Here is a 26,577-nt window from a genome sequence, read left to right as displayed (position 1 = left end):
AGGTGGCCCGAGGGTGCTGTGCCGGCTGGCACTGCCGGGGTCCGGGGTCCGTTCCAGGAGGAGGTCCCTGGACCCAACCCAACACACCTGAGCCTCGGTCACGGGGACGGGGCTGGGATCCACAGGTGTGATAAGCACCCAGTGAACCGAATGCAGTGGGAGGTCTAGCGCCTCTGCAGAGGGGCTAATAAATCAATACGCCCAGCACGCCCTGGAACGCCTCCTTCTTGGCTGGAAGGCATGTACCATAACTTTGGCTTACGTGCTGTTTAACTCCGGCATCCACACCTAAAGAGAGTTTCTACAAGCTTGAGCACAAGTAACCCTCTTCTGCAAGGAATCTGTATCACTTCAGGCACCGTGGCAGCTCCATTTGTTTTATTTTACCCGCCTTTCTTCCTAACCCCTCTCTTCTTGGCCCAGTTTCCTCTTAAAAGCAAGTTAGAGCGTCTCCGGCAACGCAAGTCTGCCAGAGGCCCATTCGAGACAGAGGCCGACGCAGACAAACACCAGCCGGGGCTCCCGGGGCTGGAGCCACATGTGGGGCTCGTGCTCTCAGCTCTGGCGGGGACTGTGCTGCAGCCCCACCCACGGGAGCGACGGGGCCGTGGCTGAGAGCCCTGCAAAAGCGAGTGGGAGCCCTGATGAAGATGGCGCTCAGCCGGGCGTGAGCGGACACCGTGCCACTAACTGCAGCCACTGATGTCCCATCGGCACAAATCCTGCCAGTGCCGATGGCCTACAGAGATCAGGCGCCAGCAAACCATGGCCCGAGGGCCAAATCCTCTCGAGCCTGCTTTTGTACCTCCCATAAGTTGAAAATGGTTTTTACGTTTTTAATGGGTTGTTAAAAAAGAAAAGTATACGACAGAGATCTCAAAGCCTAAAGTATGTGCTACCAGGCCCTTTATGGAGAGTCTGCCGACCCTGCTATACGTGGCATCACGTGCAGCACCAGGTGTGCACTTTTAAAGGACAAAGCCATCCGGCGCTCCCGTAAGCACAGCCCTCTCAGTGCTCGGACTGCTCACCCCCCCGGGGGGGAAGGCTCCTGCTCTGCTGCTGAGCGATAAATGCTGACATACCTTTCCGTGGTGAATGTAAAACCGATGAATGGCAAATGTAATCCAGAAAAGCCCGTATGAGAACCAGGAGGTAATATTTCCTGCGCAAGAACACACACAACATAAACGAAATTATGTTCAAACAAATGGCAAACAAGGGAGAAAAAGTATTACCCCAGGATGAACTCAAGAGTGCAGCGGGGAGAATGGAGGGCGCTTCTGGAATGTTGCCTCCATGGTGCCACCTGCATGGGGCCGGGTACCGGCAGGTCCACTTCCCGCTCCTGGCAGGGGCCAAAGCGTGACGCAGTTAAGGGGATAAACCCACTGCTTCTGATGATCATAATGGCACGGGTCCAACTTGGATCAGGCTGCTGACTGTGAACCTTCTAAAGCGGCAAGATCCCCACTCACCGTGAGCCTGGGCAGGGAGGAGTGGGGGACCCGGGGCAGGGGCTTGGGCTCTGGGTTCTTGGCCTGAAACAGAGGCCACGGTAAGAAGCAGGGTTTGGAACCCAAAGGTGGACTATTTTAGACAGGTTTACTACAACTCTATTTTTCAATATGCGGGTCCTTCTCTATTAAAAATAAAAGCAAAGTTATTTATCTGGAGAATTGCAGTGTGGAAACAGTTTCTCTGAAGTCCAGGAAAAATCCTTTCAACAATGATAATACTTTTCTCACATCATCTAAACGTCAGCTCTTATTTTACTAAGAAAAAGTCTGTAGGGAATAATCAAGATTTTTCTTTTACTTGGTTGAAACCTCAGTTTCTCTATCCCCAAACAAAGACACACGTATAGACTAATAAGGCTGAGTTTGATGACGCCAAAATAGTTTTACAGCATATGAGCAAAACTCTCTGGGGGCCAAAGGTATACTGACAAGTGCATCAGAGGCCCTGACAGAAAAGGTCAGACACCAGACGGGTCCCAGGGCCACATCCCAACTTGAAAAACCCACGACCTGAAACATCAGCAACTCAAAATCGGCCCATCACCACTGTCACTCCTGACTTCCTGAGGCATAAGGAAACATTCACGCACATGCTGAACACACGTGATGGCAGGAAGTCCGGACGTCCTCACGCACAGAGTCAGTGAGAAGGACCGGAAACCCTGAGGCCCACGTACTACCTGTGGGGCCGCAGGTGGGCTCCTGGCAGTGGTGACAACGGAAGTGACATTCTAATGTGATAACGTACCTGACGCTCTTTCGCAAAGGTACAAAGCCATGAAGATAAAAGTAATTCTGATGAATTCTAAAACAAAACAGCTATTTAATAACTCCATTTTACTCAAATTGAGTAACCCATCATTTTAAAAACGGGATGTTAAGGACCAAGCCATAGGCTGGGATAAAAGGTACATTTTCTTGAGACAACTGCCAAAACTTCTGGAGCCCAGCACCGTTCTAAGATTCGCCACCTCCAAGGCGAGCGACCCTGTGCGCTGCAGACCCCCTGGGGTGCGACACGGGGACGGCCGCCACACTTACAGCGTTCCTCAGCACGTCGTCATCCACGTCAAAGTTGGACGTGTCGGAAGGACTGCTCACATCCGGGATGTAAGGGGCTTCCAGGTTTCGTATATTTTCCCAGTTCAGTCCTTGGAAAAACGCGTGCTTCTTGAAGTCCTCCACCCCGTTCTGTCCCAGCCGGCGCTCCCTGCTGCAGATCAGCCTCTGGATGAGGTCTTTCGCCTCCTCGGACACGTCTGTGACGTGGGATGGGAACTGAAACCGCTCCTGGAGGGGGAAGGGGGCAAATCAGGGGACATGTGATGAAAACACTCAGAAAAATCTAAGGTGCACAGACATCACAGGGAACAGAGTAGAAACAACAGCTCCAAAGCAACAGTCACTTTTTATTTCATGGTAACTAAGTGCAACCAAAGCTAATGAAGCCTAATTCCAGAAAAGCAAACATAAAAATCCTAAGTCTTGCTGGTTTTCCTCATGGCAGACTTGTTACCACATTGCACATAAATTAAAACAGTGATAAATTTTCACCTATCAAGGTGGCAAAGAATGCTGACAACAGGCTGTGGGTGGGAGAGAAACTGGCACAGCCTTTCAGAACGCATTTTGCCAACAGCTGTGGCAGCTCCACTTCCAAAAATTTAGTCTAGAGAAACGGTCCCAAAGAGAAACATAACATGTTCATGATGTCATTCTATTCTGACCAAGAAAACTGAAAAGTACCTAAATGCTCATCAAAAAGGGACTTGTTAAAACAAGATACGGTGCACACATACACAGAGAGTAAGGTCCACCTCCGCGTGCTGACAGAAAGAGGACCAAAACCCCGGCCATATGCGATGTGATGCCATTTATCTAAATGGCGATGTGATGCCATTTATCTAAATGCCAGCCCCCCACGCCAGCTTAAGTCCACAAGGCCACATACCACCATGGCACAGTGGGCCTGAGCACTGAGCCGCCCCTGCTGTCCAGGGCTACAGTGGAGACTGAATAAAAACGAAGAGACCACTAGGCCAGGCCCCACAGGCGGCAGGCGCTTGGAAACAGCAGGTCTCGCTGAGAAGTATACGGGGTGTTTTTCACCATCTATTTACTGCATGCACTTTTGCATGTCTGAAGTTTTTATAGTAAGTATATATTAATTTATAAATAAAAAATTATTTCTACTTTGGGAAAAGTGTTTTTTTAAAAAACAGTATAACTTGCTTTGATTTAAACAGAAGACCCTTTACCACTTTAGTGTTAATCTGCTCCCTATTTGAGCAAATAAAGGGAGACAGGGCTGCAGGACAGATGGCAGACAAGTGGGAACCCTGCTGGGGTGTGTGAATGACAGAGCAGGTGGGGAAAAAAAGAATGCTGTAAGCAAACAGGCAGAAAGGATGAAACTGGCATTAGAAAGACATTTGATAAGGAGTATGAAGAAAAAATACAGATGACAAAAACATTAGATGGAAGAAGAAATAATAAACAGAAAAACGAAGGAAACAGAAGCAAGCAATGTTGAAGTGAGAAATGAACAGCTGGGAAAAGGAAAGGGGAAAAATAAGAGGAAAAGAAATAGGATCAAGAAAGGACTAAGAACGCTACTATGTTGAGATGTGTGATCTGTTCATGACAACTGACTTCTGGGCAAACAGGTTTGAGAGTCTGAGCTGGCATCTGGTGGATCCAGACGCACAGGTGGTCAGTGGGCCACCCTCTCTGGCAATTCCCACCCCACACGGCACCGCGGGTACCTGCGTTTTCCTACCGAAGCCCGCTTCTCCTGCAGCGATCCTGGCCTGATGAACCCGTCACCCTCCGCCAGGAAACAGGAGCATCCTTGGAAACTCCTCTCCCACCCAGCCTTCTGTGTCAGCAGCCTGTGCAGACTCCCGTCTGGCTGCCCAGCCTACTCCACCGCGTCCCTCTTCCCCAGTGACTCCCCCTCAGGCTGCCTTCCTTGCCTTGGGGCCTGCGCCTCGGGACTAGAACAAACAGGGTGTGGAAATGCGACAGCTTACTTCATGGTTCATGATCTTTCCATAGGTCTCCACAAGGGATTCTGCATAAAACGGTGTTTCTCCATAAAGCATCTCGTACATGCAGACACCTAGAGACCACCAGTCGCACTCGGGGCCGTACTTGCCCATGCCGTCCTCCATCGCCTGCAGGATCTCTGGGGAGATGTAGTCAGGGGTGCCCACGGCCACAGAGGACTGCACCTTAGGGGAGAGGGCGGTTGGTGTTGAAGGGAAACCCTAGGGCATCTCTACTTTCAAGTTCCTAATGATTTTCTCTAAAACAGGGACAGCAGATGATGAAATCATCATGGAATAAAACTGGCACCTGATCATGATTTAAAAACCTAAGAATTCAAAATTCAATGCAAATAAGTGTTGCTACAGCACTAAACAGAGGCAGTGTCCGGAATGCACGGGACTCTTGCAGGCTGGGTCTTTCAACGCTCAAAGGCCCACCAAGCCTCCACATGGCACTGAAGACACACATTCTCCACTGCGGCTCAAAGTGTGGTCCAAGGACCATGTGCATCAGCCCAACCTTCTCAGACCTTCATGCAGGGACACCATATACCTGTGAGACAGAGATTCTAAGACGCTGCATTTCTAACATGCTCCCAGGGGAAGTCCAGGCTGCTCACCACACCCTACCCTCTGGCCCCCAAACAGGAACGTCTGGAAGTAGGTCCAGGGACCAGCTGGGTGCCTGGACACTCCCTACATGGGGCACTGGGAATGGACCTGAACGTAGCGACACCTCTATGGAGGGCTACAACTGGTGAGGTGGCAACCATCCCGGAGAAGGCAAGGGCGCTGCGCAGGCTGAGAGGTCACAGACCGGCCTCAGAGCACGTGGAGTGCACAGGCCTGAGGGTCAGGCAGGACATGGAGACAACAATCCAGAAGGCCCGTCTGCACAGAGGCCAGGCTCTCCCTGGGTGCCAGCCCCAGAGCCGTCTGAGTGACCCCGCGGGGGGTCCTCAGGAGCGCTGGCCGGGCAGCAGGGCAACAGCCGTCGGGGGCTATCGCAGGGTGAGTGCCACCGGGACGGGAGTGCCATGCAGGTAAGAGAGGTGACCAACGCTCCGGCTCAGACCAAGGCCACTGCTCCCGTCGTTACAAGACTGGCTTCGGGGACAGCACCAATATATCAATCAACGCGTGGTCAAGACTTCCAGAAATAAGAGACTGGCTTTGTGGAGAGAAAGTGAGGAAATCGCTTCGCTCATTTGAAAACACTGTCAAGTGATGCCAGTTTTACAGGTTCTTTTACTGCTGCTTGAAAACTCACAGTAAGAAGGGGGGCGGGGGTCTGCTCTCCTCTGGAGAAGTAGTTGCATTAGACTTTATGATATGTGTAGACTCTAAAGAAGAAAAGTCTCCCAAACACCTCACACTGAAACTGTGACAAGGGCCGCAAGGGAGAACGCAGACGACTCCCTAACGCACTGGAAGCCGCTGGCTGGAAGCAGCCGAGTGAGGTGCAGCAGCCCCACTTGAGGCCACTCAGCCAGCGTGCTGGTCCAGCTGAGGCCCAAGCCCAGCCTCCTGGTGACGGCCCCTCCGGGGAGGTCCTCCTGCTGTGCAGGGAGTGTCCGTTGGCCCTTGGAACAGGGGTATCAAGGCCCCCATTTCTACATCTGCAACACCCCTGGCTGACAGGAAGTCCCGCCCCAGACGGAAACGAGAATGCACCATCACCCAGTTAAGGTCTGTCCACCTGGCAGGCATTTTAAGCAAGGACCCAAGGGCTGCCTCTCTTTCACTGCCGTGCTGGCACACTTTTAGCTGCCTAGGGATCTGAGGAAACCTGACAACCCCCCTTTTAGAAGGCATACGTATTACTTTTGTAAACATAAAAAACAAAGATGTTTTTAAACTAAATAGAAAATTTCAAGTGTCTCCTAAGTGCATTCGTCTTAATTTACATTAATAAACTTGGTTTCTTAATTGAAACTTGGTTTCAAATTGAAAATGTAAATAAGCCCCTTCTAATTGCAAGCAAACCCCAAAACCAAATGGAAAATCTCCAACAAAAATACCTACAGTTCCATCATCATTCATCTTCAAACACGATCCAAAGTCAGCCAGGCGGATATGACCATTCACATCCAAAAGGACATTGTCAGGTTTAATGTCTCTGTTAGTAAAATAAATACATAAATTAACCATTTCCATGCAACACATCAGGTAGGTCAAAGCCCTTAACTGGTAGCGGATCATCGGGGGAAACACTAGCATCAGTCATGACAGCTGTAACAATCCAAGAAAACATCCCCGTGATGATGCAGTCGGGCGTGGCAGCAGCAGTCACCGCCAGCGCTCATTCCTGCACAGCAGTTAGTCCCCCATTAACACGCTGAGACACCGTTACTGTTCCCAGCCACCCACCCAGCCTGCGAACCAATGCTTCCAGAGCACCTGCCTCGTGCCAGGCACTGCTCTTGAGCCCAGGCCTACGACGGTACCAAGACGGCGCTGCCCTGCCTTGACAAAGCCTCACGCCAGCTGGGGTGTCAGGAAATGAACATGCAAATGCACAGATATGCACATGGCCTTGGCATCCCTGAGTACAATCCACGGGGCAAGTGCTACAAAGAAACAGGAGGAGATACAAAAAGAGGTAGAGGGACAGAGCGTGAAGCGAGCCAAGGTGGCCGTTACCACTGAGAAGAGGCGCCTGAGCAACTGGGGCAAAGCAGCTATAGACCAACAAGCACCACGCACGCCAAGACTGTATTTTAGAGACAACAACAGGGAAGCTCCAGAGTGGAGCAGTCTGCCCAGTTACACAGCAGCAGGAAAGTAAACTGTCCCACTAAACCCGTGGTCTTACTGACGGTTCTTCTGTGCACTTGCCAACACCGGGCAGGGATGGGGGGACGGCAGGGCGGACTTTTAAGGAACTAGCCCTCCTTCCTGACAGAATAAGCTTATGCGACTGGAAAAGCCACATAAGCACGAAAAGGAACAGAAACTTTAAAAGCAGAGGAAGACATTCACCAAGAAGAGTACAAGGTGTTTCCAGCAGCACAACTTGTAACAGCCACAAAGTGGGATCCACCTAACGTCCACCTGCGGGAGACAGGTAAAGCAGCGGCTGTCCTCACGTGACAGAATGCTACATCTCAATGAAAACACACGGGAGCACCAACTACTCCCAACACAACAGACGAGTTGCACAAAGAAATGTGAGCAAACGATGATGACAATCCTTACCCCAAAAGAGAAACAAAGCAAGAAACCCTTCGAGCACCCCAAACGGAAATGAACCTCCTGAAACAAGCGCCCAAGAGTACGGGAAACCAACCAATACAAGCCCTCAGCGAGCCAGCGAAGTAAAAACTAAGAACAGGGCCCTTCCCTGGTGGCGCAGTGGTTAAGGCTCCGCGCTCCCACTGCAGGGGGCGTGGGTTCAATCCCGGGTCAGGGAACTAAGATCCCACATGCCCTGCAGTGTGGCAAAACAAAAAGGAAGCCAAAAAACCTACAAACAGAACTAGACAAACACAGGGAGAAGTGAAAAGAGAGTTGAGTTAACCCAGGAAAGAAATAGAAGAAAGAGACAAAATCTTAATAGAAATAAGGACTAAATTATAAGATGCCAAAGGGGAATCAACTTAAATAAAAATCTAATGAAAGGCATTGAAGAAATGGAGGAAAAGGTCTGGAAGAATAAAAATGAGACAAAGAATTAAAAAGGGTCAGAGAGAAAGTAGCTGGAGACTGAAATGGAAGACAAGCAAAGAAGGCACAACATATACATAACAGGAGTCCCTAAAGAAATCAAAACAATAAAACATAACTAACATTTGAAACTATACTCCAAGAGAACTTTCCAGAAGTAAAAAAGACCTGAATCTACAGACTAAAGGGCCCATCAAATTTAAAAATAAATAAATAAAATGTCCTGTTTTTTGGAGCCAGACAAGTTGATATGGAACAACCAACGTGGAAGAATAGCTAGAAAAAAACTGAAGAGAAAGAGGTATGATGGGGGGACTTGGCCGTACGTGATTTCAAGCCTCCATGATTAAAGCAGTGTGGTCCCAGAGCACAGAGAGAAAGACGACAATGGAACAGAATAGAATGTCCAGAAACAGACCAAATTCATAAAGAAACTGAGTATATAATAAAGATGTTATCTCAAATCAGTGGGCAGACACAAATAAGTTTCATGCTGGGACAACTGAAGAGCCTTTTAGTTAAAGATAAAATCAGATCCATTCTTTTTTTTTTTTCCGGTACGCGGGCCTCTCACTGTCGTGGCCTCTCCCGTTGCGGAGGCACAGGCTCCAGACGCGCAGGCTCAGCGGCCATGGCTCACGGGCCCAGCCGCTCCGCAGCATGTGGGATCTTCCCGGACCAGGGAACGAACCCGTGTCCCCTGCATCAGCAGGCGGACTCTCAACCACTGCGCCACCAGGGAAGCCCAGATCCATTCTTTATACAAGAATAAACTCCAAATGGATCAGAGATCCATACGTTAAAAATAAAACTATTAGAAGAAAACATGGGTTTTCTTTTTCTCTGGGGTTTTAAAAAAAAAGTACTTTTAACTATGACTCAAAATCCCAATGTAATAAAAGACCAATAAATTTAATACATTAAAAAAATCTACATGGCAAAAGACTACAATAAGCAAAATCAAAAAGCAAATGGCAAACTGGGAAAAAATATTTGCAACATATATTACAGATAAAGGGCAAATGTTTAGCAACTGAAGGGAAAAAGCTAGAAATCAGAAAAATGGGCAAATGACATGAAATAAATAACTCACACAGAAAGATATAAAAATGAAATTCAACTCCACAAGACAAAAAACAAAAACAAAAAAACCCAACTGTATAACCATCTCTAATCCATCAGATGGCAAAAACATAAAAATACACTATGTTGCCAAGGCTGCAAGGAAACAGGCACTTTCATACATTGCTGGTAGGAACACAAAAAGGTATATCTCTACGGATGGAAACTGGCAACATCTGATAAAGCTAATAAAAAATGTTAGTATATATCTAATACGTATTTTATTTCTCTTGTCGATCCAGTGATCCCACTTCTAGGAATTCACCCTAAAGACACACCGACAATACAAAAAGATGTAGGTACAAGGTTATTCATTACTGCATTATTTATAATCGCAAAATACTAGAAACAACCTAAATGTCCACCCACAAGAGAATTAACTATGGTACCGATACACGTGGCGTGCTGTGCAAACGTAAAAGAGAATGAAGAGCTCCATGAGCTGATACAGAATGATTTCTAGGATACGTTAAGTGAAAACAACAAAATGCATTAAGTGCATATTTAACCATGCTACCTTCTGTTTAAGGAAAGGAGAAATAAGGAAACATGTCTGCTCATCTTGCATACACATACACACACACACACACACACACACACACACACACACACACACACACGATAAACGGAAAACAAGGAACTGGTTACTTAGAAGGGGCAGGGAATGAGGTGGATGCGATAAGGAAGGAAGTGACAGTTCTGAGTATAACCTTGCTTAGTTTTGGTATTATCGAAGCATGCTTGTGTTCTACATGCTTAAAAAATGAAACGAAATCAACAAAGATGGGAAGGGGCACCTGAAATGGAAAGCTGATGAAACCGGTGAACCCAATTGTATTTCAAACCAGTAACACAACAGCACTGAAGGGAAATGGGGTAGAAAAAAACCCCAAACCTAAGTAACTTACGGCAGAGAACCTGACACTTGCAGTTGAGAGGTGGGGTTAGGGCTAGGGTTAGGTTTGTTTTTAGTAGGATAAAAGCAGAGTGAGGGTCCCTGGTAGCTCAGGACTTCCCTGGTGGTGCAGTGGTTAAGAATCCGCCAATGCAGGGGGCACGGGTTCGAGCCCTGGTCCAGGAAGATCCCACATGCAGAGCAACTAAGCCCGTGTGCCACAACTACTGAGCCTGCGCTCTAGAGCCTGCGAGCCACAACTACTGAAGCCCGCGCGCCTAGAGCCCATGCTCTGCAACAAGAGAACACCGCAATGAGAAGCCCGCACACCGCAAAGAAGAGTAGCCCCCGCTCGCCGCCACTAGAGAAAGGCCTGCGTGCAGCAACAAAGACCCAACGCAGCCAAAAATAAGTAAATAAATAAATAAATTTATAAATTATAGTAATAAAAAGAGCAGAGCGATTCTGAAGCTACTTCAGATACATGGCAGGGCTGGGCAAATGACTGGACGTGCTGGTGCTGCCGGGAGCCAGAGGAGGAGACGGAAATGGACCAGGAGAAAGCCAGAAGGGTAACTCGTGATTCCCAAATTAGACAGGGGTCTGTATGTATAAATGCAGACGTGTACAGACATGCACTTTACTCTGTCCACTGAGGGGCCTAAAACAGACACCCTGTAACTCTGAGCACACCCAGCACCCAGATATGGTCTTTAAAACCATCCCCCACTAAAGGAACCAGGGTTCCTCAGAGAAGGTACGAGATGAGCCAGAAACTAAGGCAGTTCTCAAAAACGATGAGGGCATGTCAGAAACATGGGAGTCAGGTAGAAGGGGCTTCCACTGGCCAAATATAGGACAATATAAGCATAAAAAGAATTCAATGACAAATTATAAACCGCTGGGGTGACAAAGGATCCAGGTACCCACACTGATAATAAATAGACAAATGGGAGAGAAGGGAGGTGCTTCAACGTGGAGTGGATCCTGGAGTTTGGAAATCGTCATTTTGCAACCATCACAGTAAAGGCTGGACCAGGCAAAAATCATCAACAGATACTAAATGTAGGGGGACACTCTGAAGAGGATGTATGCATGATCTTAAAGTGTCTCCCCACAGATTGCTTTCAGATACAAAGGGGAAAAAGTCCTAACTATGCAGCAGTGAATCACTACTTGAGTCTAAGAAGACGGGTGGGGAGGGTCTTCACAAAGGCTGCCCCTCTCCCTTTATACCCTCCAGAGGTGTTCAGCTGCTAACCATCTGCGTGCACCTTTTTTTTCCAATGGTGTTGGTTTATCTGGGCAGCATGATTCTCTATTTAAAATATAATAACATCAATAAATGTTATTTAAAAAAAAACTGAACTGCCCATTTGCATGCAGGGAGGTTACAAAGAAAGGCCCTCTCAGCAAAACACCAGGGAGGCCGAGGGCAAGGACTAACCCAGAGCTCCTACCAGCAGTGCTTCTGAGCTGGGCAGGTGGTCCCCACAGCACCAACTGAGAGAGCAGCCAATCCATGAGCTGACTGTCCCCATGGGCCACCACCCTGCTTGGGACTAACCCAGCCCATTCTCCCTCCAAACCCGGCAGTGGCCGCTTTTCCAGTAGAGTCAGGCGCACAGCTGAGAAGCAGCTCCACTCCCCCGAAAGGGCCTTTTCTCTGCCGGCTGTTGTGACTCTGGTTAAAACGGTGGAATTGGCCGGGGCGGGGCCGGGTGGGTGGGATTACAGCCCCAGACAGATTGCAGTCTGATTTTCCTTTCCTGTTCTGCCCGTGATGCGCTGAGAAGGGAGGCCCTCCCGCCCACTGCTGTCCCATTTCTGAGTGACACACAGTGCGCCCATGGGGCTTCCTACTGCAAAACCAACCCACAGGCTCAGTGGAGGTGGCGTGGGGCTGGTCCCTGTGCCTCCATGGACGGGCCTCCGCGCCAGCCCGGCTCCTGGAGGCCCCGGGCTGCCTCTGTCTTCATCCAGGTCCTCTACTCCTACTCCACGCCTCTTCTACTCGGCTTTCTAGTTTTCCTTTTCTAAGGCCTTTCTTGTTCTCTGAATATTCCTTCTCTTAAAAGTGTACCTGTTCTTATTTCGATCGTAAGTTGTACGTATTCTGTTCTCTCTGGGGATGTGATTTCCCAGCTGCAATCCTTCGTGAGCCTGTTGCTCTCGGTCTCTGCCTCTGCTGGCATCTGGGGCTGACCTCTCAGGAAGCGGCGGCACCAACCGGGGGGGGGTGGGCTCCCAGGTCCGAGCTCCCCACTGCTTCTGGCACAGTGAGCCTCGCAGGGGTCCAGAGCCAGGGAGCAGCCGTTCTGCACGCAGAAGCCCGGCCGGCGGGGCGGCGGGCACTGCCTGAAGTCACCAAGGCCCACATCCTCCCACGGGAAAGGGCCCCAAGCTACGGTCTGAACCACGCTCCTCAAATCCACCAGTGAGAACACTCTTGTGCTGATGAAACTCATTTACTTCTGGCCCCGCCAAATGCAGCCTCAACTTACATCCCCCCTGAGACTGGGTAGGACTGACTTCCTGTATTACCTAACTTTGTGAACTTTCTAGCAAAAACGCAAAGCTTACTGTTTTCACTAGGTCATTCAAGCACTTAGTCTGAATATGGAGTTGACTTTAAGGGAAAAAAAGTTCTTGAATTATTTTAATGTTTCCTACCATGCCCAGAGATTAAAAGATAGAGCAAAACTTCTACACAACCAATTAAGAAAATGAGGAGAAAGCTTCCTAATTAGGGAAAAACAGGAAAGAATAAACTATTCAAAAGGCAGTCAAATTAATTTCCCTGGAGCTCTGTGACAAATACAAAGACATTCATCTCTCTGTTGTGAATTAGGCAAAGTTCTCTCAAGAAGAGTATAAAATCTAATGTTGAAAACAACAACAATAACTGTTATAAAAGCAGGCGTAACGACATTAAAGAAAACAGGAAAAAGAGGAAATGCCCTGTCCCAAACCTCATGGCCCTAAAAGCAGCAACCGCTATGGGGGGCAGCTCCCTGGGCTCTCCCATGACACGGGGACCTATGCACAGCGCCCTGGGCAGGAGCGTGTGGTCCCAGGCAAGCTGCCCCCCCCCCGCCCCCCACAGGGCAATGAGGTCACACTCTGGGCAGGACTTGAAGGGCTGTTACTTTGACACTGGGAGCCATTGATACCCTCAGAGCAGGAGCTGCGTCTGCTTGGGAAAATCCCTGACAGGCTCAGAGGCTCAGCCCGACCACAGTGCAAGGTCAGGGGACTCATGACAGCTGCAAACCTCTCGACGGCAACACTGAATTCCACACGGGATCATCTATCAGTCATGTATGTGAATGGAATTAAGATGCTCCTCTCAAAAAAATTATTTCACACACCTCCTTTTCCAGAAACTGCTGGAGGATATGTGCCACCAAATCAGAAGAATAAACCAAGAAACAGAAAGACGCACGACTCAGAAAACAAGGGAGCCCACCCCAGGGAGACGGCAAGAGAACCTCTCCACTCAAAAAGAAACCTCACGATGAGAGCCACCAGAGCAGGAAGGCGTGGGAAAGACAGAAGGGATGCATCCGGGAAGGTAGATCGAGGACTGCTGGTGTGTCTGAACGTACAGAGCTTTACAATTTGGTCACGATATTTGGGGACAGTTAGTGGCAGCTACACAGAGAAGTAGCCAAAGAAAAAACAGTGCAATTATTAACTCCAGAGGAAACAAAACTTTATATAGGAAGTGTAACTATTTATACCACAAGGCTCATCTGTAATATTTACACAGTATACTATAAACACCACACACTGATCTAACCAAAAGTTATTACATTTGACCCCTGAACAACACCAGGGCTGGGGTGCCAACCTCTGCGCAGTCGAAAATCTGAGTATAACTTCACAGTCGGCCCTCCATAGCCGTGGGTCTGCACCCACAGACCGTGTAGGACTGTATTATGTATTTAGTGAAAGAAACCTGAGTATAAGCGGACCCGTGTAGTTCAAGCCCATGTTGTTCAAGGGCCAACTGTATTTTACTAACTGGGGCCAGATGGGAGAGGGAAGTTTGAGAGTTTGTGTGGGAGACAGGGATGAGAGACAGATGTACTTTTACTTGTGTCAAAGAGTCAAATCTCCATTTCGATAGACGTGGTCTAAGACCTCCCCACCCCCACACAAAGTGAAACAGCAATGAAGCCCGTTATTTAGAAATATGGAAGTAAACAGAAGAAACAAGTAAAAACTGTCCATCATTACCTATGGCAAGGGGCAGCAGGGTGGGGGATGGCTGGAGACTCACGTTTTGTTTTAAGCCCTGTACAACTATTTGACTTTTTAAAGCTACTGCCGTGAAATACTTTGATAAAAATAAGTAAAACAGAACAAAACCAACAAAACCCCACCCAAACCCCACAGGATTAAAGCACTGTCTTAAATGGTAGAATGAGACTGACACAGAGGCACAGGCTGGCTGAGGCACTAAGGCCGCTGTCCTGGCGGGGGAGGGGTGGGGAGGGCAGGAGGGGGCCCCCCACCCCCCGCCCCCGCCTGACATGCAAGAGCAGTTACACTCACTCAATTCAAGTCCTTTACGATGCTGTGATGTGAGCCCCTCTCCTCAACCCAAGCCCCCTTTCCTGAGTGTTTTATGGGTGATTGAGGCATGAGCTCTGGGGGCTGGGCAGGGGAGAACATGAGCCAATGGCAGGTAAATATCAAAAGACAAGGTGACTTCAGCTGACAGCAATTAGAGCGTCACAACAGTCACGTAAAGCTGGGGTCTCCTGGGAGCCAGGTGCTGGGGTGTAAAGCAGCGACCTGGTAAGGCATCCTGCACCATGGCAGTCAAAGGGAGGACCCACTAACCGCACGACTTCCCTGCACAGCCTGGAACTGGGGTCCACGACTCAGGGGACTCTGAAAGGAATATCCTGACACATTAAAGGTGATTTCCATAAAATATATAACAAGGTGATTACCTGTGCACGTAATGAAGCTGATGGATGGAATCGATAGCCAACACCATTTCACCAATGTAGAATCTCGCCATATCTTCTGGAAGCTTGTCCTCAAATTTACTGAGCAGGGTCAGTAAATCACCACCCACGTAATAATCCATGACTAAGTACTACAGTTGGGAAGAGAAGGGCAGAGAAGACGACATTCAGTCACCACGAAACCTAACAACCAAAGGTCAGCTTCCACTGCAGGAGCTCTGGACTCCTCAAGTCCAGGTGGACGGCTTCCTGCAGTTCCTGTCATCCAGGACTTCCCCCCCAGAACAAGGACCCTGATGGACCATGATGCTGCTGTAGTTGAGAAGAGATTTCAGTAAATACTTATTCTTCTTGTCAATAAAATTTCTACCTGTACAACACAATCAGATGGTATCAATATAGAAGTCACATTCCATTTATAAACTGATGAAAGGACCACTGGTTTCTTTTTTTTTTTTTTTTGGATTTTATTTATTTTTATACAGCAGGTTCTTATTAGTTATCTACTTTATACATATTAGTGTATGTATGTCAATCCCAACCTCCCAAATCATCCCACCACCCACCCCCCCACTCTCCCCCCTTGGTGTCCATATAAGGGGACACCTGTCTCTATTTCTGCCTTGCAAACCGGTTCATCTGTACCATTTTTCTAGATTCCACATGTATGTGTTAATGTATTTGTTTTTCTCTTTCTGACTTACTTCACTCTGTATGACAGTCTCTAGGTCCATCCATGTCTCTACAAATGACCAAATTTCGTTCCTTTTTATGGCTGAATGATATACAAGATATTGTTGTGGGTTTTTTTTGCCACACCGGGCGGCATACAGGATCTTAGCTCCCCAACCAGTGATTGAACCTGCACCCTCTGCAATAGAGGCACAGAGTCTTAACCACTGGGCCACCAGGGAAACCCCTGAAAGGACTGCTGATTTCTTGATATCGTTAAATCTTCCTATGTAAACTAGCAGTGTTATTATTTTTGATTTGTACAAATCATTTTTTCATATTCTTCAGAAATATTTTACCCCAATTCCCTTCATTTTTATTGAATGAAACACTCTTTAAATTCTATAATGCTTTACAATTTTCAAGTTTCACACACATGTTCTCATATAATCCCATAGAAACCCCCTTTTCAATTCCCTACCCCTATACTGCCCCTCTCCCCAATGGTAACAATTAGTTTGTTCTATGTATCTGTGAGTCTGCTTCTTTTCTGTTACTAGTTTGTTGTATTTTTTAGATTCCACATATAAGTGATATCATACAATATTTGTCTTTCTCTGACTTATTTCACTTAGCATAATACCCTCCCATCCACCCATGTTGCTACAAATGGCAAAATTTCATTCTTTTTTATGGCTGAGTAGTATTCCATTACATATATGTTATATACATATATACATCTTCTTTATCCATTCATCTGTTGATGGACGCCTAGGCTGGCAACTGTAAGAAAACAAAAAAAAAATGCTGCTATGAACATTGGGGTGCATATATCTTTTCAAATTAGTGTTTTTGGTGGGGTTTTTTTGGATATATAGCCAGGAGTGGAATTGCTGGGTCATACAGTAATTCTATTTTTAGGTTTTTGAGAAAATGCCATACTGTTCTCCATAGTGGCTGCACCAATTCACATTCTCACCAACAGTGTAGGAGGGCTCCCTTTTCTCCACAACCTTGCCAACGTTTCGTTATTTGTGTTCTTTTGGATGATAGCCATTCTGACAGGTGTGAGGTGATATCTCACTGTGGTTTTGATTTGCATTTCCCTGATGATTAGCGATGTTGTGCGTCTTTTCACGTGCCTGTTGGCCAGCCGCATTTCCTCTTCGGAAAAATGTCTATCAGTTCTTCTGCCCTTTTTTAAAAAAATTTATTTATTTTGGCTGTGTTGGGTCTTCACTGCTGCATGCGGGCTTTCTTAGTTGCGGTGTGTGGGCTTCTCATTGCGGTGGCTTCTCTTGCTGCAGAGCACGGGCTCTAGGTGTGCAGGCTTCAGTAGTTGCAGCACAGGGGCTCAGTAGTCGTGGCACGCGGACTCTAGAGCACAGGCTCAGCAGTTGTGGCGCACGGGCTTAGTTGCTCCGCAGCATGTGGGATCTTCCCGGACCAGGGATCAAACCGGTGTCCCCTGCACTGGCAGGTGGATTCCTAACCACTGTGCCACCAGGGAAGTCCCTTCCGCCCATTTTTTAATCAGGTTAAAGAAGAATAAACAAAATAATAATATTTTCAAAATGTCTGAAGAAAAAAACAGAATGAAGTCCCATAACATACATTATAAAGAAATGAAAATTAAAATAGTTTTGTGTTGATTCACGGATATAGTGAGAGACTAATGACATACAAAATTCAGAAGGAAAATAAACGTATATGGAAATTTCACCTACAGTAGAGGCAGGAGAGGAAAGAACAGATGCAGATTCACAGTGTCTCACCAGAGACCCCAGCCCATGGATAGGCAGCTGAGCCTCTGTCTCCCCAAGTGTCTGCTCCCCGAAGGGCTGGTGTTCCTATATGTGCAGGGAGGATATTCAATGTTTGAGAAAGGGCATCTTGGGCTATGGTCTGACGGGTGTCTCTGCTGGCTCAGCACACACTATATAACCTGTTCTCAGGGCCCGTGCTGCATTCCCTGGTGAGCTGAGCTGTCACTGCCATCAGTAAAGCTGTGTCACCTGCACCTGACCCCCCTTCTCTGCCCGGGAACCTCGGGAATGGCCACACCTCATTTGAGTGATTCCAGCAGTTGATGACCTGCCTGATTCCAACTCTGTGGGGGACTCGACTCCCCCAGGGCCATGGGTGGTTAAGAGTCTGCGATCGGTCCACAGAGGGACCAGGCGTGTGGGGATGTGGGGGCAGGACATCCCAACACTTGGATACTCTTTGTCTAGACCACAAACTGGCACAGGCAGAAGATGCCAACTTCTCAAAAAAAAATGTGGAAATAACAAACATCCTTGATTATGAAAAACAGATGATCTTCTTCTGAAGATATGCTAGAATGGAAACTTCCTGGACAGGAACTTTTTCTTTTTCTTTGTGAGAAATCCTCCCCCTCCAAAATTGGAAGGACTTTATAAATCATGTCAAGAGGCACACAGGAACCAGCATAGGCAGAAGACGCCAACTCCTTTAGGAAAAAAAATATGTGGAGATGACAAACATCCTTGATTATGACAGACCATCTTCTTCAGAGCAAATGCTAAGATAATAACTGCCTAGATGGGGAAAATACATATATACACGTACATATATTTAATCAGTGGAAAAAAATGACTGAAAGGTTCGACACTCCAGGAGGTGCTCTAAAAGCTAATGGCCCAAAGTGGAAGCACAAATAATACTCCATCAAGTTTTGTGCGGTTTAAAACTATTTCTCCAGTTTCTCCTGCCACACGAAGAGGACACAGGACCAGAGAAGGGAGGTGAATTACCTAAAATCACAAAACCAGCAGCTCTTATTAGAAAAACAGTTTCATGAACAAACTGAAAGGTAAGTTCCTATGGGTGCATCCCCACGGAAGGGTCAGAGAATGCACTGCTGGAGTGGAAACCAGAGCCCCAAGAGGGCAAAGGCCGAGGCGCTGGGTGTGCTCCACCAAGAGCACTGGGCCATCCCTTCGCTCAGCGCTCACGGGCCCGGGGCCAGCAGTGCTGGGCAGCCTTCCACCAGAAGACAGTCTTCCACTGGAAGACAGCCCCTCTGGCTGCACCCTGAAGGCTACGGTGGAGGAGCCCCAGGGGCTGTGGAGACCTGATGGGGTCATCCCACCAGGCAGAGAGAGACTGGCATAGCCAGAGTCAGGGCGGCAGCCAGCACCCCTACTGCTGGGGCTGCCGAGCAGAGACCGCTGGAGAAGCTGTTCCCCCCAGGAGCCGCCCCCTTTGATGCTTTTAAGAGATGGATGCTCTGGTCTGAGCAGTTAACTTTTAACCAATGAACAGACAGAGGAAATCCCACTCCCCGATGACTCAGCCAGAGAGACAATCGTTTAGTATTATGGAGACCCTAGTACTAAGAGCTACCGTTCGTGGTGTAACTATAATGTGCTGTGCCTTCAGGTTCTACGACTTACAGCCACCATCACTGTTAATCCTCAAAACTGCCCTGGCCACAGCTACTGTCATGACCGTGGTTTACAGGTAAGGAAAGGAGGCTTGATGACGCAGCCTAAGTCACCCAGCTAGCAAGCAGCAGAGCTAGGATGTGAACCCAGGCAACTGGACTCCAGGTCCTTGGTCTTAAATGAGGCATAGTGTCTCCTGGGAGAGGGCAGCCATCAGCCCGTGGCCGGGCCTGTCTAAGGAGGAAGCCTTCCCTGCAGATCCCTGTTCTCAACAGCCCTCCCATCCTGCCTCAGAACTCGGCTTTCAAGACTCGCCTCACTCGACCCCTCTGCTGAGAAGCCTCCCTGGTCTCCCTGCCCCCTCCTGCCCAACGGAAGCCTCAGTCGGGCCTCCCACCCTGGCCTCCTGGCACCGTCACCCATCCCTTCCACCCAAGAGCGGCTTCTACGGGCGGGGGTCCTGTCGCTCCCACGCCTGGCACAACTCCGGTCACACAGACGACTCTCAAAGGACGTCTGCTCGCTCACTCTCTCAATAACAAACTTGTCGGCACCCGCTAGGCGACGGGTCCCTCTTCCACGGGGCTGACATCACGTGGGGGAAGGTGAACACAGGAATTCAGAGTGACGGGACCAGGAAGAAAACCCAACTGTAGGCGTGGGAGGGCCCGACTGGCGGCTCCCGCACACGGACACCGTGAGGACCCAGCCCGGGGGTCTGAAGGGCAGAAGGAAGCCGGCTGGGCCAGGGTCGCCTTCCAGACAAAGGGACTGAGAGGAGTAGGAACGTGGGCCCTGGAGACACGGGAACCGGCAACTGGGGCAGAGCGCGGCGAGTGCAGACGGGCTGAGGCCAGGCCCCGCGGGCCACGGCAGGGACGTCGGGCTCCACTCTGAGAACCACGAGAAGCTGCATCCTGCTCCACGATTATAGCTTCCTCTGGCTGCCCTGGGCAGGGCAGACTTGAGGGGGAGGGACGAGAGCAGGACCAGAGAGGGGCCCAGCAGGAGGCAAGGGTGACAGCGCTGGGGAGGGTGGGCAGAACGACAGCTGGGCAGAGCGCAGGTAATCCGGGGGAGCAGACCACAGCACCTGCGGACGGACACACGGGTGAAGGAGAGTCGGGTGCCCCTAAAGAAAACAGTGGGAGTGAGGCAAGCGCCGCATCTAGCGGAGCTCAACGGTTTCCCTGTCCACCTAGAAATCTGAAAAGAAAAACAAAAGTGTATCACAGCGGTGCCAAATACGATTGATGGGCTCCTGGAAAACAAGTTTACAAGAAGAGTAACCTGCAAAGGCTGATAGGGCAGGCAAGTAGAAACGTATTTTTGGAATAAGAGAACGCTACCAATTATGTCCCGTCACATAACACAGAATCCTGACTTGAGTCGATAAGGCAACACCCTTTTAGTTACTGGTGAAACAAGTTTAATTTTTACGAAACGCCCAGTCTAGATACCCACAGTAGCAACTCTAACACAAGCGGGCTCTGTGGGGCGGGCTCCGTGTCACGGAAGACCCCTCACCCCGCTGCACCCTGCGCCCCAGCGGCACTCAGGCCGCTCACTTCCCGCCTCATTCCTCCTCACCTCCTCCCCGCAGGGCAGTGACTGCCCCTAAAAACACCACTCGTGGGTGGCAGAGGCAGGAGCCAAACCCGGTCTTGCAGCCCCGTGTTCACGAACTAGGAAGGGCCAGGGCCCCTGCCATCCTTCTCTCCGCAGTCTTCACCGTACGTCTGACTGGGGAGCTCCCAAACTCAAGAAGACGCTCCATCACCGGAATTCCTTACCGGCTGCTCTAACTCAGCATAAGCTGGCAACGCGCTACGCTGACTGCAGGAAACTATCTGAAACAAAAAAAGCTGTCTTCCTTCTGTGCAGACCCAGACTAGCACTCCTTAGAGATTTCATTCAGTTCTTATCAAAATAGGAAGTGAACTGGAGACAGTCCACTCAACGCAGGGACACTGGTCCCAGAAGCAACGGGTTATGGAAAGATGGCCCCAGGGCAGGAGGACTCTTTTCTCAGCCAGAGGGAGGGCACCATGCACCACCTCCTGCCAGAGGGGCCCGGGCTGGGCCTGGCACAATCCCTGTATCTGTGTGATAAGCTTGGACAAATGACTTCCTCCCTCCTTGCCCCAGACCCCATTCATAAAATGGTGAAAAATCATGAATGCCTGACTCACTCTGCCACTGGGAAGACTGACCGCGATAACCCACAGGTTGTGCTCAATAAACCCCAGCTGCCCCTGCCATCAAACACATGTGTTTTCAATCTAAATAAAGACTATAACGAACTATTTCACCTAATCCTAGACTACTGTATCCAAGGGAGTTCTCTAATGTCTGCAAGAGATTATTTTAAGATAAATAAAAGAAATCCTCCATGACTCCACTTGTTGTAAGCAAATGGAGCCCACTACTGAGAGTGAACTTACAAGTCAGCTGTTCTCGAGAACACAGCCGAGGCCCCTGCCTTCGAAGCCCCGTGCGGCCACTGCTGGGGAAACATGCCAGCTGTGCCCCGGCCAGAGGAGCTGGGCTGAGACCAGCTTCCCTGAGGTCTGCCTAGGCCCCGTCTACCCAGAGCTCCACAGTGCGGACATTTTTAGGTTTAGGCAAACCTGGAAAGTCATTCTCAGAGTTAAAAGTCCTAACAAAGCAGTCGTGGAGTCACGCAGGCCCTGAGCCAGAAGTCTGGTGTCCCTTTCACTCCAAACTGGTTGTCTTGCATCTGTTCTACTAGGCGTCCGAGCGCAATTCCACCCACACACGTGAATCACAAAGCTGATTAGCTACACTGCAAGTGAGCCCCAGCTCCAATCAGAACAAACAGGTGACAAGAACAAGGGGACCAAGAGTCACCCCAAAACCTGTGTCAGCGGCTCCAGCGGGGAGGGCTGCAAACCAGCACGTGCCACCCGACCTGGCCGTCAGGGAAACGTGGCAGAAACACCCACTCAGTTAAAGGGTCAAACATTTTAAATCCCCACAGCAATTTCTTATTCTTTTAGTAATTCAAGATAGAAAATGTTTTAAACCCCCTGTTTATAATAAACCAAGAATAAAATAAGCACCTTATCTAGTGATTAGAGGAAAAAAGTCCACCTGATGATTACATGAAAACAAACCCTCAGTTTTATCTGTCAAATATACATTTAGGCAATGACAGTTCCAGTGTCTCACTACTCATTTTTTAGTGGCAGCATAAAGGAATCGAAACCCTTCAGTGAGATGCCATTTGATAGAGTCCTTAAGTTCTTGGTGACCCACACCTACCAGGTAATTTTCATCCTGAAAGGCATAGTGCAGCGTGGTGATCCACTGACAGTCCCCATTCACCAGCACATCGCGTTCTTCCCGGAAACAAGCCGTCTATAAAGAATTGGGGAGAAAGTCAGTCTGTGTCCATCGGGAAAGTGCCCTGCAGAGCACGGTCCCAAGCAGACAGAGGCTCTGCAGACAGTGTCCCCTGTCTTCTGGGACGCAGGGACCCAGGCGCAGCGCCGCCTCCCAGTGGGGCTCCTGGCACCAGCTGAACCTCTGCTCTCTCCTGCTCCTGCAGCCCGACCCTCACCCCGGTGCACCAAGGGCCGCTGAGAACTCACCTCCCCACCTGGGGCTTGCACCCACCCTCCCACATACGCCGCTTCCAGGGCCAGCACGCCAGGTTCACCCCAGCTCACACGTGCGTTTCAGCTACAGCTTCTGAGCTGCCCCCCATTCCAGTGTCGCCGACTTCTCGGGGGAGCCTGTGGTGTGGCTGCCCCTCATGTCCCATCCCCTCCACCCCACCCCCATCGCAGGACTACAGTTCAGGAGCCACACGGCTGGCCGGACAGGGCACAAACCTGCTTACTGATCTGAGTTACAGACCTGGGTCGGTTATTCTCAAGAAATATGATTTATTTACAGTACACTGATGCACATGATGCTAACAGGACTCTCCTATGAAGACCCATGGCCTGTAGCACACGGGCAGAAGGCCGTCTTTTAGGCTGCTGTGGGTTGTTGTTTTTTTTTTAAGAGCTTTAATACACAGGTAGAATCTGTATTTAAAAGGCACTAGGTCTTTGGCATAATTATAATAAGATGTCCTCTTCCTTGACCACAGAAGATTTTAACTCCTCCTTGTATATCCAACTTGCAAAGCTTAAGGAAAATGACAGCACCCCTAGGGGAGGGTTTGCACACACAGCACGGCAGCAAGCTCTCCACCTGTTCTCTCAGAGTCTCCTGGTGACCTCTAGAACTTGTTTTTCTACAAGTTTTTCTTTTCTAAACTTTTTTTTTTTTTTGGCTGTACGCGGGTCTCTCACTGCTGTGGCCTCTCCTTTTGCGGAGCACAGGCTCCGGATGCGCAGGCTCAGAGGCCATGGCTCACGGGCCCAGCCACTCCGCGGCATGTGGAATCTTCCTGGACCGGGGCACGAACCCGTGTCCCCTGCATCGGCAGGCGGACTCTCGACCACTGCGCCACCAGGGAAGCCCTCTTTTCTAAACTTTTAAAAAGAGTTTTTTTCTTTTGAAAACGGGATTGAGGTAGATGTGTCCTATTCTCCTAACTGAAGCAGACGAGAGAACTTAACAACGTCCAGATGTGCAGAGACAAGTGGTTCTGAAACTACCATGGCCCCCAGACCACAGGCCTGGGGAAGGGGCAGCAGAAAGAAAACCTGAGTCCTGGGGCCGGGGCCAGCCCGGAAGCCCCAGTGTCTGGAACACTGCTTCCACCAGGTTCTGATCCACATCCTCAAGTGTCTACCTGACAACATTCAGCATAAAGCCCGTTCTTACACCAGGATCGCCAGTATGGTACCCACAGAGAGGAAACATACATACTGTTCAATAGTTTTAAGAGCAGATAAACTTTCTAATTTTTTTTTATGACCAAAAAAATAAAGAACTAAAAGCCCAGCCCAGTCTATAAGTTATGAACTTCCATTGCCTAGTGACTTTTCTACTGCCAACTCTTGTTGAATTCATGCTTTTAAAGATGAGTTTTTGAAGTCAGTATTATAAAATTAAATATTTAAAATAAGCCGACGAAGGGCTTCCCTGGTGGCGCAGTGGTTAAGAATCCACCTGCCAATGCAGGGAACACGGGTTCGAGCCCTGGTCCGGGAAGATTCCACATGCCGTGTATCCCACTAAGCCCGTGTGCCACAACTTCTGCGCCTGCGCTCTGGAGCCCGTGAACCACAACTACTGAGCCCATGTGCCACAACTACTGAAGCCCACATGCCTAGAGCCTGTGTTCTGCAACAAGAGAAGCCACTGCAGTGAGAAGCCCGCGCACCACAACGAAGAGTAGCCCCTGCTCGATGCAACCAGAGAAAAGCCCACGCGCAGCAACGAAGACCCAACGTAGCCAAAAATAAATAAATAAAATAAACTTAAAAAAATAAAAATACAATACAATAAGCCTACTAAACGAAATGTGAATAAAAAGATAAATTACCTTAACCAGCACTGTATCTATATTACATTTTTGTATGTATCACACACACATACACTTACAGCCCATTGTACACATTCTAGGATAATCACCACGATTAGCAGACAATCTTGGACTTGGTGCTGAGTATGCCAGTTAAATAGGTTCTGCGTAACCAGATTTACATTTAAAAAGCAATATTTACTTCTCTAAAATGTACTCACTCACGGTGACATCTGGGTAAATACTAACTAGTATGATAAGGTGAGAATCACCTCCCCCTAACCTGAGGACCTCACACACACTTCACTCCAGAGGTTAACATAACAAGTCATACCATGTATGGCTCAGCTATCACCTTTCAAAAATCAATCACTCCTGTAAAAATATAAACTTCAATAGAATTTGCTGCTAGTATTTCTTTCCCCAAACACTTATTTCCCTTCCCAAACTTTCATGCAACAGTAGACGATTCCCCCGACAAGAGAACTGCTTCAGTGATTTTCCTGTGTTTGCCAACATGCCAGTGATGACATGAAGAAGGGCTGCCAGGGCCGAGGCTGCAGCACGAGGTGAGGAAGGTGAGGGGTGAGGATGGTGGGGAGGACACCAGTGGAGCCAAGAGGGACGGAGGCTCGGAAGGGGGTGGCTGAGGCCGAGTCATGGGCCACCCACATTTCGAGCCCTGGTGGCTGCAAAACTGGTGACGACTCAGTCAACCAACATGCATTTATTGAGCAATCAACAGGTGTAAGACCTTGTGCTGGGTGCCATAGCTGGAAAGAGGAAACGGGTGTAGACAGGGAAGGAGGAAAAGCCACACGCAGTTTCACAGGATGAACCTGAGACGCTGGGGGCGGGGGGGGGGGGGGGGGGGGGGGGGATGCCGAAGCGGAAGTGCCCGGCGAGGGAGGGAAAACCTGAGCTCAGGAGAGCCACGCGGCCTCAGTGAGAGGAGTGTGTACTGTCCGCACAAGGTGGCGACTGTCATCGGCAGGTAAAAATCCACAACAAAAGAGGGAAGGGCCACCTAGAATCACAAGGAAGGTTTAGTGACAGGATGAGAGAGGCCAGAAACCACAGAAGGAATGTCGAAAGGAGGAGTGGCCGATTCTGGAGGGGAGAGAGCCGGGCAAACAAAGGGCAGCAGCGGTGTGAGGAGCGGAACAGCGGCCTGGGTGCAGAGCGGGCACTGAGCCAATCAGAGGACAAAGGACAGTGATGGGGCAGCTCAGAAAGGACAAAGCCAGGAGGCTGATGGCAACGTGCCCTTGGAAAGGAAGGACCCTTGGCTCCAAGGTGAATGTGAAATGGAGGAACACACAGGGCGGGCGGTACAGACACGGGGGGGCAGTGGAGGTGAGTCTGGCAAGGACCAGAGGGAGAACCTGTGTCTCAGTGGGGGCTGGGCGTGGGGCTGGGGAGAGCGGGGTCGGGGGCACGAAACAGCCGCCACAGGGATGGACGAAGAAGAAAGAAAAAGCGGGTCAGAGGCTGCCATGCAGCAGTCATCTACTTTTATTTATAATCTTCACTCCCCTCGAGGAGGGAATACAAAACATTTCCAAATTCAATAATTCCTTCTGCAGAGGGAGCAGAATTGAGATAAATGCCTGAAGGGTTTTGTTTTGTTTTTTGGTTTTTTTTTGGCCATGCCACAGGCATGCAGGATTCTAGTTCTCCTACCAGGGATCGAACCCAGGCCCCTTGCAGTAGAAGTGTGGCGCCTTAACCACTGGACCGCCAGGGAAGTCCCTCCATGGAGGTTTTAAACTGCCCCTGCAGACACACCTGAGGGGGAGCTTGTGAGCAGGACA

The 26,577-nt window shown here is 49.2% G+C and overlaps 1 protein-coding gene across 3 annotated transcripts in view; it reads right to left on the bottom strand.

Moving 5' to 3' along the window:
• The window catches only part of CDC42BPB (CDC42 binding protein kinase beta), a 113,827-nt gene that overhangs the window by 36,803 nt on the left and 50,447 nt on the right, over positions 1-26,577 (bottom strand). For all 3 annotated transcript variants that reach the window (XR_014326167.1, XM_082838110.1, XM_082838111.1), the window contains exons 4-9: positions 22,603-22,698; positions 15,218-15,366; positions 6,596-6,689; positions 4,553-4,753; positions 2,562-2,810; positions 1,086-1,165 (exon numbers count right to left, since the gene is read on the bottom strand). Coding sequence is in view for 2 of the 3 variants with exons in the window: in XM_082838110.1 (XP_082694236.1) it covers positions 1,086-1,165; positions 2,562-2,810; positions 4,553-4,753; positions 6,596-6,689; positions 15,218-15,366; positions 22,603-22,698 (869 nt within the window). In the remaining variant the exon portion in view is untranslated. The remainder of the gene's footprint in view (positions 1-1,085; positions 1,166-2,561; positions 2,811-4,552; positions 4,754-6,595; positions 6,690-15,217; positions 15,367-22,602; positions 22,699-26,577) is intronic.

The sequence above is a fragment of the Leucopleurus acutus genome, assembly GCF_964270905.1.
Source record: "Leucopleurus acutus genome assembly, chromosome: 1".
Lineage (NCBI taxonomy): Eukaryota > Metazoa > Chordata > Mammalia > Artiodactyla > Delphinidae > Leucopleurus > Leucopleurus acutus.
Note: the sequence above shows the minus strand (reverse complement) of the source record. Positions and strands in the feature narration are given on the sequence as shown.